Here is a 21,771-nt window from a genome sequence, read left to right as displayed (position 1 = left end):
CTTGGCACAGATGGTGATGCCTGGGGCTTTCTATTCTATGCAGTGAGGCATGCTGGAAACGTGTGTTGGTGAGAACTGCTCTTGTCATTTCACACACCAAGGGGGGTACCAAAAGCTCTTTCCAAAAAGAATGAAATTCCGGGCATCTGTTTTCTCTGACATTTGTGGTTTTGAAACTGTAGAAATGACATATATTAGATGTGGCAGATATGACAAAGGATTTTCATCTAATAAAAGCTAATAAAAATCATAGTAGATATTTTCTATACCAGCCACCTCCTATTTATTTAAGTGTATTCATGATTAAAGTACTACGAAAGAAAGAATAGAGTGTACGTGTGCCTTGAGTAATCTTTAGTTTACTAATACTCTTTAGCTGTTTGATACTATTACTATAGTCTTCAGTTTGTAAGTCAGCATAAAGAGAACTATTCTAATCAAATTTCGAAGTGTGTTTTGACTTAACATTGTATGTTGTGGGTCCAGACAGATTTTAACTAAGATTCTTAGATTCTGAGATGCCAAGTAATTAGAGTGATGCTTTCATATATCCTCCTGGTTTATTTTTATTTACTGGCTCAATGTAGAAGAAACTCCAAACAGAGACTTTTCTAAAGCTGGGAAGAATCTCAGACCTAGTTAACCTCTGTCTCCCATTTGGATATGAAAAAGCAAGAGCCAAGGAAGTTAAGCCAGTTGCTCTGAGTAGAATCCCTTAATGATCACAGGTCCATAGAAACTTCTAGTTAGACTCCCTCCTTGAAGAGAGAATGACCAAGTATTTGTGTCTACCTTTAACTCATGATACTTAACAAAGCAAAAACTTTACTCCCTAATATTCTACACTCGGGGCATATGCTGCATTTTTAACTGGAAAAATGACAGCCACAGATTCTCAATTTTCCACTCCCCATTCTCTGTCTTTTCTCCTGAAGCTTCTATCACATGCAGGTTAAACTCTCTTGGTTTTGTCTCATCAGCCTCTATGTCTCTGCTTATTTATTTTTTTGTTCATTTTTGTGCTGGTCCTGAGCTTGAACTCAGGATCTGGGGGATGTCCCAGAGCTTCTTTTGATCAGGGGTAGCCACAGCTCCACTTCTTAATTGGAGTTAAGAGTCTTGCAGATTTTCCTGCCTGGGCTAGCTTTGAACCTAGATCCTTAGATCTCAGCGGTAGAAAGTATTAAAGGCATGAGCCTCAGGCATCTAGCTATCTCTGTTCATTTTTACAAACTTTTTTGCTTTAGTTTGGATAATTTCTATTGCCTACCATGAGATTCACTTATCTTTTTACCTGTTGTGTCCAATGGACTCTTAATTACACGCAGTGAATAAACGTCTCTTTGTACTTTTTGTATCTCTACTGATATTCCTGATCTGTTCACTCATTATGTTAATTTTTTCCTTTAAGTCTTTAAACATATTCACCATAGCTGTTTTAATGTCCCTGTTTGGTATTTTCAGCATCTCTTCCATTTCCCTTGATTCTACTCTCTTCCTGGTTATGCGCCACATTTTCCTATATTTGCATATATAGCAATTTATGATTATATATTACATTTGTGATTATGCTAATATTGAGAATTTAATTTTTTAAAGGAATGTCAGTTTATGTTTCAATTGGCAGTTAATTTACTGGACAATCAATTTAATTCTATTAGGCTTATTTTGAAACTCTGTTAAGATAGGACTAGAGTAGCATTTTGGGGGTCATGTGCCCTGCACATTCTACTCAGCTCACTTTTCAGGAGCCATTGTTTTCTCAGCCTCTCTAGGAGTACTGGCTTGCACCTTGCAAGAGACCCCTGTGTTCAGCTCTAGAATTCTGTCCTTATTCTGACTCACTGCACTGAAAACTTCAGCCACTTCAGCATCCCTACATTTTAATTGTGGCTTCCAGCCCAGTGAGACTGTCTTGGCCTGTTTGTCATGTTCCTTCCTTGGCTGTTGTTGGGAGTTTTCCAGGTCAAACACCAGGGCTCTTGTGTGGATCCCTTTAGTTTCCTTTTTCTCTGTGACCATAGTCCTGAATTACCTCTTGTCTAATATCTGAAAGCAGTTGCTTCATTCATTTTATTGTAACTGTGGATTTAGTCCAGTCCTAGTTTCTCCATTATAGCAGAAGTGGAAGTTCTCCCTTTTTTTTCTCCCTCCTCTTCCTTTCCCTTCCCTTCTCTTTCCTTTCTTTCTCTTTCTCTCTCCCTTTCTCCATCTCTCTCTCTTTCTCTTACCTTTCTCCTACTCTCCCTTTCCCCTCTCTCCCTCCCACCTCTTTCTTTCTTTTCCTTCCTAATCTTCCTTCCTTCCTTCCTTCTCTTTTCAATTTAGGACCTGGGCACTATCCCGGAACTTTTGCTCTCAAGGCTAGCACTCTTACCACGTAAACCACAGCTCCACTTCCAGTTAATTGGAGATAAGATACTCCTGGACTTTCCTATCCAGGCTGACTTCGAACCATGATCTTCAGATCTTAGCTTCTTGAGTAGCTAGGATTACAGGAATGAGCCACAGATACCTGGATGAAATTCTCTATTAATACTTTTTTAAAAAAAACTTGTAAATGATGGGGTTTCAGCTCAGTGCCTTGTGCACACTAGGTGGGCACTCTACCACTGGAGCCATGCTCCTGGCACAATTTTTTTTGGCGAATATTAGGGCTTTGCTTGGCTTGTTTGCTCAGCTGGTGCTCCACCACTTGACCCATGCCTGTAGCCTGGCATTTCGCTGGTGAATTGGAGATAGTGTCTCACAGACTTCTCAGGTTGATTTCAAACCTCACCTCTTCCAGATATCAGTTTCCAGAGTCGTATGAGAGTATGTTTTCAAGCCTTCCCTGATGAGAATGTGTTTCCATCTTCTGTGCTCCTGGGTGTCTCCTGGGCCTGGTGTGCGCCGGGGTAAAGAAGAAGTGGAGAATCATTGGGACTGTTCAATCATGTCAACTTTATAGCTTCAGAGTAGAGTCTTCTTCCCTTAGGATCAGTGTACTTCCTTTTCCTTCAAGGATTCCCTCCTGGCTGCCCAAGAATGAAGAGCTGAGAAAATATCCTTAGTCAAGGCAATCTTCCTTCAGAGATGCCCAGCCTCTAGTCCTGAGGCCGCCAGGACACAAGCAGAACTTTTGGTTGCCACGATGGCACTTTTTTTTTGTTTGTTTGGAAAAGAGTCACTTCTCCTTTGAGTGGATCAGTTAGTACCATGGAATGATGTGGGAAGCCTCTGCTGCTTACCATGGTACAAAACTACATAGAAGAAGGAAGTCATCCCCTCCCACCCAGCCAGGAAACGTTTTAAGGAACATCAGCATCTATCTCTCTCACCCCAGAAACTACTCTAAAGTGGAAGGCATCAAGCAAGAGTTTTCTTTAGCATCATGCTGGTAGAATAGATGTATTGCAGAGGGAGAATGAAGAGAGTTGAATGCTGTGTGTTATTAGGAGTTTAGCAGGCACTGGGTGTGCAGTCAGTAGAATGAGTGGCTGAGGGTATGTGCTTAGGCAGATAGAGAAGAGGCTTGGAATGGGTTACTTTCGAACTGTAATGATAAGATGGAATTTTCTGCTTCTGCGTACAGTGGGCAGAGCTCACACAGCTCATCTGGCTCAGCTGCCAGCCAGAGACCACTGGAATTGCAGCCGGGTAGCCGACAACACCTGCTGAGTGTTGCAGCCCTGTGGCCCACAGTGCCTGCTAGTGTTGTCGCTCCACTGCCAGTGCTGTGGAGCCTCCTTGGGTTCTTGTCTCAGGAATTGGGTGAAGGAAGTCTAGGACAGTGGAGTGGAAAGCTCTAGCTTAAAGATAGCTGCCCCCATTGTTATTGCTGCTGCTGCTCTGTCAGTCCCCGTTTATTCTCTCTGTCAGTCTTCCCTCCTCCTCCTGCTCTGCAGGTGCCTTTTCTAGGGGTTCCTGAGCTGTCTTCTGGCAGGTTGTCCCTATTATAATTAGGTATTTGGAAAGTGACGCTTCATTGGTCAGTTCCCACAATATTCTGACTGGTGATTAATCCTAATCAGGTCCTCTCTGCAAATCTTCTCTTCAAGGTCATAGGGGGGTTATTGAAACTAGAGGAGGCTAGAGAAGGATAGAAGCAAGATGTTTTGAAACAATGTCTTTTTTTAAAATCTGGTTTCAACCTGCTAGGTCAAGATGGTTGTCCAGAGGCTCTGAGTCCTCATTTTACTTTCAATAAGATACAGCCTGGTCTAACACCCAGAGCCTGGTTAGTGAGATTGCCCTCCCTCACTGTTGGTGCACAAATACAGGGTCAGACATTATTTAGGTATTAGCAGACACAGTCCTGTCCTCCATGTAGGACTTCTCAACTTGGAATATCCCCGGGCGCCAGAACTGGCATCTCCTTCTCCTCCATGGGACAGAGGACAGGGCGGTTGTCTGTAGGGGAGGTGGAGGTATTTGGTCCTTCTTGCTTGTTTTTATTTGGAGTTGCAATACTTGTCTGCAATGATACCAATCATAAGTTTAATTTCATTAGGGACCTCGAGGAAAATGTTTCCTTATCTTTGTTTCTAGAGACACAAAAGCCAGCAGATATGACTGGTACAGGAATTTGTATACTTTATGCACTCTGTTGCCTGTGGTGTATGTGTGTATGTAGAAGAATTTCTGAGACCCTGACATGTCTCTAAGTCACTTTAGGTGACATTTATGAGAATCAAATATTGCAGGTGCCCCTGGGATCTCAGGCTCCAGCAAAGGGATATTTCAGAGGGCTACCCTCAACATGGGCACAATGAAGGAGCTCAGCCAAGAGAGAACTTGAGCATTTGACTGGTGATTGTACATGGATGTGTACACAACTATGAATATATGTGTGTGTGTGTGTGTGTGTGTGTGTGTGTGTGTGTGTGTGTGTGTGTGTGTGTGTGTGTGTGTGTGTGTGTGTGTGTATAAAATGGCTGAAATGGGAGGGCCATAGTTATACATAGCACATCAGACTCTGCAGGCTAAATGATCAACAGTGGTGGTCTCTGTCATTAAGAGAAATGGGAAGGGACTGACTTAGGGAGCTCTTAAAGTCATTCTTTTTGGAGGTTTTTGTATGTTTTTCAGCAATAGTGATGTCTCTTTTCTTCTGAGTTTGTATCTATTCCTTTCCTGTTTCTATTGAGCTTTTTTTCCCCCACACCAATTCCTCTTGATAATTGTGAGATGTATGTGAATCTCTCTCATCCTTCTTGGGTGCAAGAACTCTGGTCTTTCTAACACCTGAGTGCTCTGTTCACCTCTCATATAGATTTGTAGTAAATATTTACAAATTCAATGAATGAGGCTTGAACTCCTTCTTTCTGAATTTTGTTGACATTATTGGGGAAACTTGCAATTAGTCAAGAGTAAACATTCAGTATTCTAAGTGGTTAATAATCGTATAATTAAAATGATAACATGGTAAGTGGTAAACATCTTGAGTTTCACAGATATTTGATACATCTATGTCATCACTGGCATTATATATACACACATTATTAGCATACAAATAGTCACCTAACTTCTGTCACTAAGTGTTTCTGAGAGTAAAACGGGGTTCATTATACCTGCTTCATATAATAGGAGTATGATGACCAAAATTTTCAGTAGGCATTAAAGCTCTTTGAAAGTTAATAGTGTTATGAAAAGACTGAGATTTTTATATATGTGCTCTTTAAGACTTTAGTGCTATAATACACAGGACACATGACATCTATCTATAAAATTTATGTAAGGCATATGTGTATTCTAGCATACGTTTTTAAGCATTATATTCCTTGCTTTCATTCGGTACTTCTTTGAAAAGATCTTGATGGCTAATAATGATGATACTAGTACAATAATAGGATCTGTATCCTTTTATACTTTATAAAGCTCACATAACTGACCTCAGATTTGAACATGGCTCATTAGAGGAGGGGTGTAGCTCTTTACTGTGTTAGCTCTGTTAAAACAGAGTCAAGCTGAATTACAGTCATTGTAGTGCAAGTGTATTTGGTTGAACATTATGTCCAGTGTTCTGAATCCACTTGTCCAAAGACACAGAGCAGTGTCGTGAGGCACCTGGGGAAGCAAAGCCTCCATCCATGCCGTTGAGTGACCGTGTCGTGGTTGTGTACATGTTGTCCACTTCATGGCTGGCTAGACCCTCTGTTAGTAATTGTTGGAGCAGCTGAGCAAAGGGAAGTCCTGCCTCATGTTCTTTCCCTTCCCTCTTTTGTCTACCCCATACACCTGGGTCCTGCTGTTGGGATGCTGGATCCATCAACCCAGGAAGTCCCCAAAGCTCAGCTGACTCCTAGGCCATGGGCTCTCTCCTTGGCTTGCATACTGACTCTTCTGTGTCAAGTGACAACAGTCATCAAATAGATGATGTTTTGGCTGCTTTAATAGTTATTTTATGTGGAACCTAGGTATAAAATATACTGGATATAATAACTTATATAGGTCTCTAGGTATTCACACACAGTAAGAACAAAGGAGAATATTCTTTTTTTAAGCTATTGTTATTATACAGAGGGGTTACAGTTACATAAGTCAGGTAATGAGTACATTTCTTTTTGGACAGTGTCACCCCTTCCCTTGCTCTATCCCAGTTTTTCCCTCCTATTCCCAACCACAAGTTGTATAGTTCATTTGCAACACAGTGACTGGCTGCATTTGTTCACCCTTGTGTTTCTGTGCTTCTCCTTACCCTTCCAAAGACAGATACATGAGCAAATAAGACTAAAAGCCAAGAAAATGAAAACAGCAACAAAGAAAAGACCTCTTGTTTCCATTTCAAAAGGAGGATATTCTCAAGAGAGGGACACAAAGGCACAGGCCTCAGATCATACAAAGTAATATTTGTTGAATGAACTCCAGGAAGTGGAAATGAGGTTTTTTCCTTTGTTATTGTATTTGTTTTCTTTTCCTCTTGTTTGTTTATCTGTCTTGGGGAGGGTAAGAGGAGGCACAGAAATTGAGGGACAAATGGGGAACAAATGCAGCAATGGTAGTCACTGGACACTGTTGAAAATGAAGTATACAACCTGTGGGTAGGGACAGGAAGGAAATACTGGGAGAGAATGAGGGAAGGGGTGACATTGTCCAAAGCGAAATGCACTCTTTACTTGACTTAATGTAACTGTAACCCCTCCATATGTCACCTTTATCATAACAACAAAAAATTTTTAAAGTATGTTTTTTATTGTAAAAATACTGTACAGAGGGGTTACAGTTACATGAGCAAGGTAATGAGTACATTTCCTATCAAGCATTGTTACCTCCTCCTTTGTTTTCCCCTACCCTCCCTTCCTTCCCACCTCCACAACTATACTCCCCCCTCCCCTACCCCCTCTCCCCACCTAAAGTTCCTTTTCAACATAGTGTCTTGTACATCTCATTGTTACAATAGGTCAACCCATATCCCTATTTAAGCATTTTGTTTTTTCCCTTCCCCTCCCCAAGCTAGAGAAGTGTACATACAAGATGCAGGACACCACATCAAATACAGTGAAAACAGGTTATATCATGGGGGAGGAACATACAAAGAAACAAAAAAATCACATGGTACATTATAAATACGTTAGGAACAATAGCAAGCAAGAAAAAACCACTTGTGTTCCTATCTTGGGGTTCATTTCGCTTAACATCATATCTGGTCATATGTACATAGCTTTTGACCTTTTCTGCTTGTCCCAGACATATACTAGTTATTACAAATAAGGGAAACCATGAGACCTATGTTTCTTTGGGCCTGGCTTACTTCACTTAATATAATTTTTTCTGAGTCTTTCCATTTCCTAACAAATAGGGCGATGTCATTCTTTCTGATGGAGGCATAGAATTCCATTGTGTGTGTGTGTGTGTGTGTGTGTGTGTGTGTGTGTGTGTGTGTGTGTGTGTGTGTGTGTGTGTGTGTGTGTATCACATTTTCTTGACCCAAGAAAATGGGGAGCTCTATGTAGAGTCTTTTGAGGAATCTCCATACTGCTTTCCAAAGTGGTTGAAGAAGTTTACACTCCCACCAACAATGCAGTAGAGTTCCCTTCTGGCCACATCCCCTCCAGCATCTGTTGTTACTAGATTTCTTGATTGTAGCTATTCTAACTGGGATGAGGTGGAATCTCAATGTTCTTTTGATTTGTATTTCTTTTATGGCTAGAGAGGTTGAACATTTCTTCAAATGTTTATTGGCCATTCTTATTTCCTCTTCAGAGATGTTCCTATTTAAGTCTTTAGCCCACTTGTTTATTGGGCACTTGTTTCTTTGAGGATTTGTTATTGGGGGATTTAATTTTTTGAGTTCCAAGTATATTTTAGATATGTGACCCTTGTCTGTTGTATGGCTAGTGAAGATCTTCTCCCAATCCGTGGGCTTTCTATTGATCTTGCTAGCTAGGTCCTTTGCCATACAGAAGCTCTGCAGCTTCATGCAATCCCATTTGTCCAAACTTTCTTTGATTTGTTGTGATTCTGTGTCTCTTGAGAAAATTTCAGTCTGTGCCTAGGAGACCTAGGGTTTCTCCTATTCCTTCCTGTAATGTTTTCAGGGTGTCTGCTTTGTCTTTGAGGTCTTTGATCGATTTGGAGTTGATTCTGGTGCAGGGTGATATATAAGGATCTAACTTTAATTTTCTACAGGTGATTAATCAGTTTTTCCAGCACCATTTACTGAAGAGGCTGTCTTTCTTCCATTTTATTTTTTTAGCTCCCATATCAAAGATTAGATGGCTATAGGTCTGTGGGTTCATTTCTGGGTTTTCAATTCTATTCCATTGGTCCTGAGGTCTGTTCTTGTGCCATTACCAAGCTGTTTTGATTACTTTGGCTTTGTAGTAGAGTTTGAAATTTGGTATTGATGTTCCTCTAGCACCATTCTTTCTGTTAAGGATCGTTTTTACTATTCAGGGTCTTTTATTGTTCCATATGAATTTTTGGATTGCCTCTTTTATTTCCTTGAAGAATGAGATTGGAATATTGATAGGTATTGCATTGAATTTGTAGATAGCCTTGGGAAGTATTGCCATTTTCACGATGTTGATCCTTCCAATCTAGGACCAGGGGAGGTTTTTCCACTTCCTAAGTTCTTTTTTTGATTTTATTTTTCAGGTTTTAAAAGTTTTTATCATAGAGGTCCTTCACTTCTTTGGTTAATTCCTAGGTATTTTATTTTTTTGTGGGGCTATTACAAAAGGAGTTGCTTTCCTGATTTCAGCCGTGCTCTTCTCATTGTTAGCATACAGAAAAGCCATTGATTTTTGATGGTTTATTTTATACCCTGCTACTTTGTCAAAGTTTTGAATCAGCTCGAGTAATTTGGGAGTGGAGTCCGTGGGATTCTTTAAATACAAGATCATGTCATCTGCAAAGAGGGAGAGTTTTACTTCATCTTTCCCTATTTGGATCCCCTTTATGTTTGCATCTTGTTTTATTGCTGTAGCTAGTCATTCTAATACTAAATTGAAGAGAAGTGGAGAGAATGGACATCCTTGTCTCATTCCTGAGTTTAGAGGAAATGGCTTTAATTTTTTCGCCATTAAGTATAATGCTGGCTATAGGTTTGTCATACACAGCCTTTGTTGTATTGAGGAATGTTCCATGGATTCCTAGTTCTTCCAGAGCCTTTATCATAAAGGGGTGTTGAATCTTGTCAAATACTTTTTCTGCATCTATCGAGATAACCATCTGGTTCTTATCCTTGCTCTTGTTGATGTGATGAATTATATTAATTGATTTGCATATATTGAACCAGCTTTGCATCCCTGGAATGAATCCTGTTTGATCGTGGATTTTTTTTGATGAGTTAGCAATTTTTTTAAAAATAGTTTTTAATATTCTTTCCTACAAATGCCTATATATTATTATCCTCTGCTCTGTTTAACTGAGAAACTATTTACTTATTCCCTAAATAACACAGAGATGACAGAATTAAGATTTAAGAGAACATTAACTTTTTCTTTTCACTCCCTCCCTTCCTCCCTCCTCCCCCTCCCCCTTTCTCTCTTTCTTTCTTTACCATTCCTGTGGCTTTGAACTCAAGGCCTGGGCATTGTCCTTGAGCTTCTTACATTCAAGGCTAGCACTCTACCAGTTGAGCCACAGCACTACTTTGGGGTTTTTCTGTTACGTGGTACTGAAGAATTGAACCCAGGGCTTCATGCCTGCCAGGCAAGCATTCTACCACATTCCCAGCCCAAACATTAACTTTTTACATTGGTAATACATGTGGATGGCATTCTGGACACCAGAACATTTGCGCTCCTTGTACACCTAACTCATAGTTCCCAAGTTCACCGACCTGGTGAACACAGGCCTGCCCAGAGCATGTGGGTCCCCGGTGGGTTGGACTGACATCTGACTTCCAGGGTGCAGGATTTACTGGCTTATAGATGGCAAGAATACTGTGAACGTGCATTTATGAAGGGATATGTTCAGTGAACTGTCATGAACAATTCTGTAGATTTGGTAATTCATGTTTAAAGTCAAATCTTATTAAATTTGAATGCCATTACTTGGAAAGGTAGATGTGGTATAAGGCTAGAAAGAAATTTTCTAATTTTTCCTTCATGATCATTATCATACACACACTCCAAGTAAATGATCTCATTTTGATATTGCTAATAGGCATTGTTTACCATTACAATTGTTTTATTTTATTTGTTTTTGCTGTGCTGAGAACCAAACCCAGGACCTTACTCATACTAAGCAAGTACTTTACCATTGAGTTATATCATTTATATAGTACTTAAAGAATTTTATGTTTTTAGAAATAATTTTAGTTTGAGGCTTTTGGTAACTCATATGAGTTGCTGTTTAAATTAGAAAGTTTTCAGTGGCTCACTGTTAAATTCATCTTGGGGAAGATCTAAAGAACTCTGAAGAGAAGAAGAGGAGAAATAATAAAATAGGAACCCATAATGGTTCACGAGTATATAGAAAGAAAACCCAAGGGGTACTAACTAGGTGCAGGATAGATGAGTGGTGTCTCTTTCCCAAACTTTCCCTTGGGTACAGGCTGCCCACAGTCACTAAGGGGGAAGGAAAGGAGCCTGGAGTGGGTTTTAACCAGCAACTCTGCATCATCATTTTGATACATGGCAAGAAGTTCAAACCTGTCTCTTGGCCGCTGGCCTGGACTATTTCCCATCTGCCTCTACTCATAGTCAAGGTGATCTTTCCATAATGCACATCCAATCATGCAAGGCCCTGCCTAAAATACTTCTGCTGACTTAGTGAGAATCCAGCCTTTGATACCCTAGGGCAGGATAACCAAGCTGTTCACCCTGTGCCCCAGCACAGGCTTCCTGTGTCCTTCATTTATGCTCAGCTGAGGCAGTGCCCCCAGGGTTAAAGGAGAGGATGGTTTGGAGAGACATTAGCAGGTAGAATTATCTGGATGTGAAGAGAGAGTGTATCTCAGGCCCTTTTTGGCTGCTGTCACCAAATACCAGAAAGTGGGTAATTTATAGAGAACAGAATTTTATTTTTTGCAGTTTTGAGCTAAGATCAAGGTTATATCAAGGTGATACCTCCATGTCCCATCATCACATGTCACTGTTGCATTGGTATTAAAGTTCCAATCCATAAATTGAGGGGACATAGTCATACCATAGTGGAGGATGCATGGAAACAGGAGCGCAGGTACAGTGGATGTGGGAGAGAAGAGGTGCTCAGTTAGCGCCTACAAGGACTTCTTGCCTACCTGGTCCTGTTGGATCTGTTAAGGCAATGGTGTCATCAACTATACAGAGATGCGGATGTATGTAGTCTTAGGAAATTAGAGATTCACAAGAGGGTTGATGTAGATTATCACTAGTGGGAAATTCTAGAAGCAGACAGTGAAGGTGTCAGTTAATTGCTGAAGGAAAACATCTGTATGCTATGAAGAAGAATCCAGTGAAGGTAATGACAGATAAAACATAGCTCTCCATTGTTTCTGGGGCTTACATGTTTCAACACTTACTCTGAGGAGGGGGGTATGTAAACATCAGGAGGAGAAGTTTCAACCTTGTCTTGGTTGTCTCAAATTGATTTTGTCTTTCCAAGTAAACTGGTTGTGAACCTTGAAAGTTCTTTTTTGCTTGCTTTGGACTATATGGGAAGAGAAGTAATTTTATTCTATTGCTTTTTTTTTGCTCGGTTGTGGGGCTTGAATTCTGGTCTAGGGTGCTGTCCCTGAGCTCTTCAGCTCAAGGCTAGCACTCAACCACTGGAGCTACAGCTCCACTTCTGGTTTTTTGGTGATTAATTGGAGATAAGAGTCTCATGGACATTTCTTCTGGGGCTGGCTTTGAACCTGATCCTCAGATCTTAGCCTCCTGAGTAGCTAGGATTACAGGTGTGAGCCATGATGCCCAGCTTCTATTGCTTTTGAATGTCTAGTTTCTTCTGGAGATTGTTGGGCCAAGATATCGGAACACTCTCCTGGACTGCTTTCATAACATTGGGCATGCTCTGGGGGGAATAAATATGGAGTGGTGCTTTGCTTTTTGATGGAAGATGAGCTTTAATCTCTATTTCCCACGTTCTCACGTAATGGTATAATCCACTAGGTCATTACTCACTCAGTCAATTTCCAGTTTACCTGATTTTTCAGTTCCTCCTGGGTCATTTCTATGCTGCCTTTGTGTTGAGCCAACTTTCAGTGCCAGTGCTCGGTGGCTGTGACCTCCAGCTGATGCCAATGGTGTTTTCTAGGATGTGTGACATAAGCTATTTGGCTGCCTACTGAGAGGCATCACTGCCAGCCCCTGTTGTGAACCTCACTGCCTGACAGTGCTTTGTGTCTACACATCCCAAGATCATTGAGCACTTTATTGCTCACATTCTAGCCTCTGTTCTTTTTTGGGGGGTGGGGGTGGGGGTGGGAGTTTGGTTGTGGGGCTTTAATCAAGACCTGGGTGCTGTCCCTCAGCTTTCTGCTCAAGACTAGTGCTCTGCCACTTTGAGCCACAGCCTTACTTCTGGTTTTGGGGTGGTTAACTTGAGATAAGACTCTTGTGAACTTTCCTGTCTGGGTTGGATCTGAACTGTGATCCTCATATCTCACCCTCCCGAGTAGCTAGGATTACAGGCATGAACCACCAGCACCTAGTCATCTCTGTTCTTTAGAATAGAACCTTGACAGCTTTGTTTGTGGTGGGGAGTTAAGAAGGCCCTCCAAAGGATGATGGATGGAAAGAGGCTCTGGTACTGCTGTGCTGTGCCATTCTGGTGGTTTTAGTGCCTTTCATGTTGCTATAACAGAATACTAGAGTCTGGGTAATTGATAGAGACAGAAATTTGCTTATGTTTCTGAAGGCCAGTCATTCAACATGGGCCTTTGTGTCAGATTATCTTCTGGCCGAAGGTAGCAGGCTAAAGAGCACGTGTGTGTGTGTGTGTGTGTGTGTGTGTGTGTGTGTGTGTGTGTGTGTGTGTGTGTGTGTGTCTGTGTGTGTGTGTGTGTGTGTGTGTACAAGAAAGAAAGAAAAGGGAGAAGGAGGGGAAGAGGAGAGGAAGGACAGCACATCCTTTTGTATGAATGGCAAAATCCAGGTGTGAGCCAGAGTCCCCATGGCCTAATCTCATAAAAGTTCTCTATCTCTTAATATGTTGCTTTGGAGATTAAGTTTTTCATACATTCAAACCATCTCAATAAAGCCTGCAAATCTGAGCTCTTTCGGGCGCTTGGTCGTCTCAGAAACCGAGCACTAGTGAATGCATCACTGTGGCTCTTCTTCCCCAGAAAGAAGAATGCAAGCCTTTTCTGCCAGAATTAAGTTGGCAGGCATGCAGAAGTAGTTGCTGTTTGCTTTGAATCTAATGTCTTGGGATCCAAGGGTGTGATAAAATGGAAGTTGAGGAGCTTCTAAACTAAATTCCTGGATGCTGTGTCTTAAGTCTTTCCCTTTGTGATAGTTCACATGCTTGTGTGTGCCAAGCATCGGTCTCTCACGGTGGAAGTGTCTTCCTCTGATGACAGTGTCCCAAGCTCACTGGAGCTCTACCCCATTAGTCTGGGTAGTACTGGGTGCTGCGGCCCCCCTCCCTGCAGCCCTCCTCATTTCTCAATGTGGAGGTTTGTCTGTCACATCCTAAAGTCTCTTGTAGATTCCACATTGTCCTTCTGCACCTTGTGATTGTATGTCCCCCGCCCCAGTTAATTTCCTATGGCTTCCTAAACAAAGTATCACAAGATGGCTGCTTTAGAAACAACATCAATATATTCTCTCACAGTTCCGGAGGAGAAGAAGTCTGCAATCAAGGTTTTGGCAGGCCATGTCTTCTCTGAAGTTTCTAGAGATGAGATCTCCATGTCCCCTTTCTAGCTTCTGATGGCTGCCTGCTGTCCTTGGCAGTGCGTCTGCCTTCACCTGCTGTCTTTTCTGGTTCTCTGTCCAAAGTTCTCTCTTCTTAGGAGGTGGCAGACATGGGGTTAGGGCCACCTCATCCAGTGTGACGCCATCTTGACTTGACTCTGTTTCCAAGTACAGACACTGAACGTTACGACTTGGATATATCTCTGGGGGAAACAATTGAGCCAGTGACAAATTGTGGCTTCAGAGCTGTGGCTGAGAAAAGGTGGGAGGGTCACCCTCTTAGCCTTGGCAGTCTCACCTCAGAAGTGACATGAGCTAGTTTTGTTCACAGTCCACTGGCCAGAACACAGCCCTCACCCAACTCTAGTGAGGTCGCTGGATTCAGGAGAGTGCGTGGTGTGTGATGAACTTGACCCACCATTGTCAAATCCTCACCCAACGCTTCTCCTCTCGTCCTGCAGTGCTCGTGGTACACAGGAGACTGTGGAGCTTCTCAAATACCTACCAGGAAACACCGCTAGACTTGGAATACTGCTCAAGGAAAAGAAAATAGCTTTTTTGTTTTACTTGTTTTTTGTGGTGGTGGGATTGAACCTAAGGCCTTGAGCTAAATCCCTAGCCTACTAGCCTAGAAATGAGTTTATGTAATTTTTAAAGCTCGCCTGCTTTTGTTTGGTTGTTTGGTATATATATATGTATATGTATATATATATAGATACACCCCCACACATATGTATATATACACACAAGTGTGTATATACATATATGTGTATACCTATATATATATATAGACATACATATGTGTATATATACATATATGTGTGTGTGTATATATGTATAGGTATATGTTTATACAGGTTCTTCCTATGTAGCTAGGCTGGCCTCAGACTCTAGATCTGACTGCCTCAGCTTCCTTGGAGCTATGATTACAGTTGTGTATTACCATGCCCAGCCCTTTAAATAAACTGGTTCTGTGGCTTGAATCCCGGAACTAGACGCTACCCCTGAGCCTTTTTGGGCTGAAGGCTAGCACTCTACCACTTGAGCCACAGCACTACTTCGGGCTTTTTCTGAGTGTTTTATTGGCAATAAGAGTCTCATGGACTTTTCTGCCTGGGCTAGCTTTGAACCACATGCTCAGATCTCAGCCTCCTGAGTAGCTAAGATATTATAGGCATTTATCTTAATCCGCTGTATGGCCCACACAATATTACGAGCGTGAACAAACACCTAGATCATCTAGTTCTCCTTGCACACTGGATTCCCTGACAGCACAAGAGCCCACATTGTCACAGAAAGACAGGAATGAGGAAAACAGCCAAACAAGGACCAACACCTGCAGCCACCTCACCTGTGCGTGTGGCTGTGGTCCCCACCATTCCCTGTAGTGTTCTTGTTAGAGAACACTAGGCTGAGGCTGAGGCATACCTCTCAGCAGTCTCTGTGCTGTCTTCATGTTGTCTGACAATTGGATTTATCCCTTCTATTTGGCTTAAAAAAATTCTTACTTTCACCCAACTGGCCCCTGCAGGCATTTGAGTATGTAACCTGTTTTCAGTAAAATCCACACTTTCAGGAATCTTGTTACATGCTGGTACTTTGAAACCCTTAAACCCTGCCTATAGGGTTACTTTGAACTCACGGCTCTGAGGTTGATTCCTGCTTTAGTTATCTGTAGGAACAGTTGACAATCACCCAGAAATACCTGTACTGGGGACAGGAGAGCGAGAATTTGCAGTGAAGAAGTTGGGATAGTTGCATAAATTTGAAAGTAATTACAGCGATGTCTTGTGGATTCTTTTTAAGTAAATCTTTACTGATCTAGTTTTTTTTTCTGCTTTCTTTCCCCCATGTAGACCATTGGAACGATCCAGTGAAGATGTGGATATCATCTTCACACGACTGAAAGAAGTCAAAGCTTTTGAGAAATTTCACCCAAACCTCCTCCATCAGATTTGTTTATGTGGTTATTATGAAAACCTGGAGAAAGGAATAACATGTAAGAAATGCAAGTCTGTGGTGTGTTTGGATGTTTGAGCTCACTTGTGCAACCCGCAGGGACAGATTACCTTCAGGGCATCTATGTGCCAGATATTTGGGCTTCCATCAGTATAACTTGATCCTCTCTGTCTCCTCCGTTTATTCACCTCTTGCAGGTGTTTCCTCTTCTCCGCTGTCCCTACGAGGGTACATTTGTCCTGGGAGCCCATTTTCCTGAGGAGGGGGAGGACCCTGACTCATTCACTCAGATGGATCCTTCATAATTCAAATGCTTATCTCCTCTACGCTAGGAAATACATGGAAGTCTATGGATATTATATACAGAGGAAAGTTTCCTTGACTAATGCTAGCAGTCATGTTTTGAGTTAAACTCGTACAGGTTATCCGTTCCAGGTATAAGAGACAGGGAGCATAAAATAATAGGGTGATGGATTCAGGGTTTTTTTTTTTAATAAAAATATTTTTTAATGAAAAAGAATAGCTCTCCATCTGTTGGTGTACTTTATGCTGAAGTAACAGAACACTCCATCCCACTGCTTGAGAATCAACTAGTCATACAAGAAGGAGAAGTCAGTCAATCATCTATGAAAAGCCTGAGGTAAGATGAGTCAGGGTTGGCTAGTGGCGTGGTGCAGTGGAATGAATAAGTACCCAGGCCCTGCCAGTCTCTTAGTCTATCTCTCTGCCTCTCTCACATTGTTTCTTTTTGTAACTTTCTCTTGCTTTCTTTCTGTCTCAGTGTTTCTCTCCCTACCCCCCACATATATACACTCATGTGCACACACATGCATTCTCAGGTGCTTTTGACTTATCACGAATGGTCCTCAGACAGCTACAGTAGTTGGAGGCATTTCACCCAGATACAGAAATGTTGAGCTGAAGGCCTATTCTTCTTGTGTCTCTTTTTCCCATGTCCCCCACTAGACTTCTTGCATTATCTCATTAGCTGGATTTTATCATATGCCATGTATAACCAGTCACAGGCAAAAAAAATGGGATGGCCAGGATTGATTCAGACTACCTTGTTGGAACAGGGGTAGACCTCACCTCCCCATAGCATCTGGCCCAGCAGACAAGGGTAGAAACGTGTATACTGGCCAGTCCAGTTGGTAAGAGGTGTGCATGGCACTGGATGGGGGAAACCACAGAGACCAACATCACTGCAAACAATTTAGAAAATGAGCAAAACAGAGATCACCTGTAATCCCAAACTCATCGATTTCTAGCAGCTTTTGGCTAAGTCCTTCAAGACAATTGTCTCCATGGATATCTCTACTTTTTTTTTTACATTTTTTTCCTTTCATTTTTATTGTTACAGTTACATAAATCAGGTAAAGAGAGTACATTTCTTTTTAAATAGTGTTACCCCTTCCCTTGCTCTTTCCCAGGGTTTCCCTATCTCCACCCACAAGTTGTATAGTTCATTTTCAACATAGTTTCCAGTAAGTACCACTGCTGCATTTGTTTACCCTTTGTTCCACTATTTCTGTACACAAGTTTAAAACATATGAATGTGTGTGTATGTGTGTATGTGTGTATGTGTGTGTATGTGTGTGTATGTGTGTATGTGTGTATGTGTGTATGTGTGTATGTGTGTGTGTGTATGTATGTATATATGTATGTGTGTGTGTGTGTATGTGTGTGTGTATGTGTCTTCTTTCCAATATTAAAAATGTCATTTTTAGGAGGCTGAGACTATTGTCTTCCCCCTCCTCTTTTTTTTTTTTTTTGGTGTTTTGAACTCATACTTGCTAAAGCATGCTACCACATGAGTTACACTTCTAGCCTTTTATGCTTTAGTTGTTTTTTGAATAGAGTCTTGCACAGTTTTGTCTGGGCCAGCTTGGACCATGACCTTCCTTTTTACCCTTCCTAGGTAGATGGCAATACAACACCACCATATTCAGCTTTTTATTGATTGAAATGGGATCTCCAGAAATTCTTGCCTAAGCTGGCCTTGAACTACAGTCCTCCTGAGTAGCTAGGATTACAGGTGGAAGCTACTATGCCTAGTGTATTGTCTATTTCTTCAAGCCATTTTCAAATACACCTTCTGTGATGTTTAATGTGAATTTGGCTGGTAAATGATAATGTCTGAGGGCCATGGAGTTCATGAAAGCAAATTCCTAACTCCAGAATGAGTCAATTACCAAGGCTTGGAGCAGCACAGTTACCAGAAAGGCTAGCTGTAGACAAGCCTTCATCTCAAGCAGGAAGATGAGGTCATTGTGCTTTGCCTTACAACAGCACAGCCCATTCAGACATTTAGAGCAACGGCCTCATTGAAGCTTGCTCTTGTGTCCCAGGCCCCAGCCCTGCTTGCTGTCTTGCTGAGCTGGCCTGTGAATTTTCACTAACTTATGTCATTTCTGCTTGGAACTGTGAACAGACTTGTTAAGGTATCAGATCATTACATTTGGTTCTTTCATTGGATATTTTCAAAGTTCACATTCTAAAATCTGGTCTTAACAGAGTATGAGAACTAAGGTTTGATGCAATTATTTCCCCTCTGAGATTCAAACTTCAAGTAAAGCCAAGCTCAGAAATTTTTGAGGAAATTTCCAAAGATCTACAAGCACCAAATTTATAAAATGAGCAAGAAAATGGACCTTAGTACTACAGTCCTTAACAAAAAAATGCATTCCATATTGGCAAGCTTTAAACATGTTACTTTTAATATAAATGTAGGAGATCAGAGTAGTATAGTCTGCTTATTCAAATAAGCTTCCTACTATTTACACCTACCCCCATGGACAGCCAGGTTATAGTTTTCCAAGAATCACAGTACAATGCAATGGTCAATCAGGCAGAACATTAGTTCTTCCTTCAGAGGATCCTATGGCAGTTGGGGTAACCATTTCTTATTCCAGCTTTGTAAGTGGGAGAGTTCATGTCATGGAGTTCCACTGTGCAGTGTTGGACTAAGTGGGATATAGCTTTACTAGCAAATGAGACAGAGAAGACATGTCATACTGTTACAGGGGCTACTAGGGGGAGGGTGGTGACTCAGTTAGATCTACCTGATGCTTATAATAATCAGGGCAAGCTGTCAGGTTAACCAGCCAGGTTATCCAGTCACCTGTACAACGTGTATTTATAGCCCTGTTTTTCTTGCAGTATTTCGCCAGGGTGATATTGGAACAAACTGGTATGCTGTCCTGGCCGGGTCTTTGGATGTTAAAGTATCTGAGACCAGCAGTCACCAGGTAACTTACTGTATTCCTTTTTCTTTTCTTTATTTTTTTTTTTAAAGCAAGACTTATTTTTGTGCTGGTCCTGGGCTTTTGAACTCAGGACTTGGGCACTGTCCCTGACTGAGCTTTTGTGCTCAATGCTAGTGCTTTACCACTTGAGCCATAGCTCTACTAGGTGGTTAATTGGAGATAAGAGTCTCACAGACTTTCCTGCCTGGGCTGGCTTTGAACTGCAATCTTCAGATCTCAGCTTCCTGAGTAGCTAGGAGTATAGGCGTGAGCCACTGGTGCTGTTAGGACTTACTATTTTTTTTTAAAAGTCATATAAACCCTATGTATCTTATACCATCATATTACATTTTTGGATCCATTCCCTCTACTCCGTGGCAAGGAATTCAACAGTGTATATTGAATTCCTTTAAAAACGACTCATCATATCTTATGTATTGAATGGCTTACATGGCATGAGCATGGTGCCAGGTACTGAGACCTGCGGTAAAGGACATTGCCAGCCTCCTAGGGGCCTTGCTGTCTCTGGGAAGTGCAAGCAGGTCCATTGCAGTGTTGATCATTTGCTTGCTGCTGCACAGGTGAGATGTGGGCATGAGAGTGGTGGAGAGTGGAGAAGCAAGTCTTCCTCCCTTCTTTTGAATCTTTCCTCCACCTTGACTTCTTTATGATTACTTTTGGCGGTCCCAACATTGAATTCAGGGCCTTGCATTTGCTAGCCAGATGCTCTACTACTCGAGTCACACATCCAGCCTTTTTTTGTTTGCATTTTATTATTTTTCAACTAAGCCCTCTCACTCTTTACTCAGGTTAGCCCGGACTTTGATCCTCCTATTTATGCTTCCTATGTTGTTGGGCTGACAGGTATATGTTGATTTTCCTCCATTTTATCAGTGGTTCCCCTCATCTGCCCTCTAGGAGCAGCAGGAATGCTGGGGAGTTTTCTACATTGGTTTTTCAAACCAACGTAGGAGGTAGATAATCTTCTATTAATGTCAGTTTCCTTTGTCCTCACTAGTCCCTTGGAGGAGCTTTTCTTCCTAGTCCATGGCAATCACATTTTTTGTTCTTTTCACAGTATTTGTAAATATTTATAGTTGGGCCTAGAATCTCCTTTTATAACATCATGGACTCTTTCTTTATCATTATGCCTCATGGGCTAAAGTACACAGCCTTTCTTTTTATAGCCAAGGTACCTGAAATCTGAGAAAGTATACACTCTATAGGTAACCTGCAAGCATCAGTGTGAAAATGATCCAGGTCTTATCCCTACATGGACAGAATTCAGGGAAGAGAAGCAAGTAATTTTAAAAGTAGGAAGAAGTCTCTCAGAATAATGGAAGGGACAAGCAACCTACAGCCAAGTCCATGGTAAGACACTGTTCCCAGCCTTTTCTCTAAAATGAGAAACAAACATTTATAAACTAAATTTGAGACTCAAATTTCATAGCACCTTGAGGGGTATTAGCGTTAAGAGCAATCACCAACTTAAAAATGGAGCAGTGCCCCAAAAGATTGTTGGTAAGGTGAACACTGGGAATTCAGAAAGTGGTTCCCAGTGAGGTGCTCTGTGGGGATGGCTGAAGCCCCAGCATGGTGCCCAAGTTCCCCTCACCCATGCCCAGCTCCTCCTGTCCCCACACATCGACAGTCTCTTCAGACACTGGCTCAGACCTTGCTGCCCAACTATGTGCCATTCTGTCTCCTCTGACTCTTTTCAGGGCTTGATTTGCTCTCACATTTCAACAAGGGTCAAGATGGATTGGTTTTTTTTCAAGATGCCTCTGTTTTCCAATGGGAAACTAGCTTTTTTTTTTTTTAATAAGATAGTTGCCACATCAGACATGTTCTAATCATTTAGCAGGTCTTCGTTTACTGTCCGTGTATGTGTGTAGAGACTGAGTGGGGTGCCTGTGGCCCACATTTGCTATTCAGGATGCTGAGATCTAAGGATCAAGGTTCGAGCCAATCCTGGGTAGAAAAGCTCATTAGATCTAATTAACCAGTAAAAAGCTAGAAGTGGCATTGTGGCTCAAATGGTAAATCGCCAGTGTTGAGTATAAAGCCAAGCAAGAGTGTTAAGGCCTGGATTTCAGAGAGAGAGGGGTGGGGGAGAGACTTGTGGGGGTTGGTAAGTCTGACATCTGAAGGACCAGGTGTAAGTTTGCCCTGGTGCCATGTGTCACATGGCCCTGTGCCCCTGTGCCTTTGACTCTGTGTGCTCCCTTTAGCTTCTGTTCTCAGGGACCTTGAGTGGCTTTGCTCAGGGCTTCTCACCCTGGTGTCCCCAGTGCATT

The 21,771-nt window shown here is 41.7% G+C and overlaps 1 protein-coding gene across 2 annotated transcripts in view; it reads left to right on the top strand.

The window, feature by feature from the left end:
• The window catches only part of Rapgef4 (Rap guanine nucleotide exchange factor 4), a 306,154-nt gene that overhangs the window by 34,901 nt on the left and 249,482 nt on the right, over window positions 1-21,771 (top strand). For both annotated transcript variants that reach the window (XM_070020789.1, XM_070020798.1), the window contains exons 2-3: window positions 16,127-16,269; window positions 19,389-19,477. In XM_070020789.1, coding sequence (XP_069876890.1) covers window positions 16,127-16,269; window positions 19,389-19,477 — 232 coding nt within the window. The remainder of the gene's footprint in view (window positions 1-16,126; window positions 16,270-19,388; window positions 19,478-21,771) is intronic.

This window comes from Dipodomys merriami, unplaced genomic scaffold (assembly GCF_024711535.1).
Source record: "Dipodomys merriami isolate MVZ:Mamm:240054 unplaced genomic scaffold, mDipMer1.0.p SCAF_1, whole genome shotgun sequence".
Lineage (NCBI taxonomy): Eukaryota > Metazoa > Chordata > Mammalia > Rodentia > Heteromyidae > Dipodomys > Dipodomys merriami.
The sequence above is the reverse complement of the archived record's forward strand: the minus strand, read 5'-3'. Positions and strand labels throughout refer to the sequence as shown.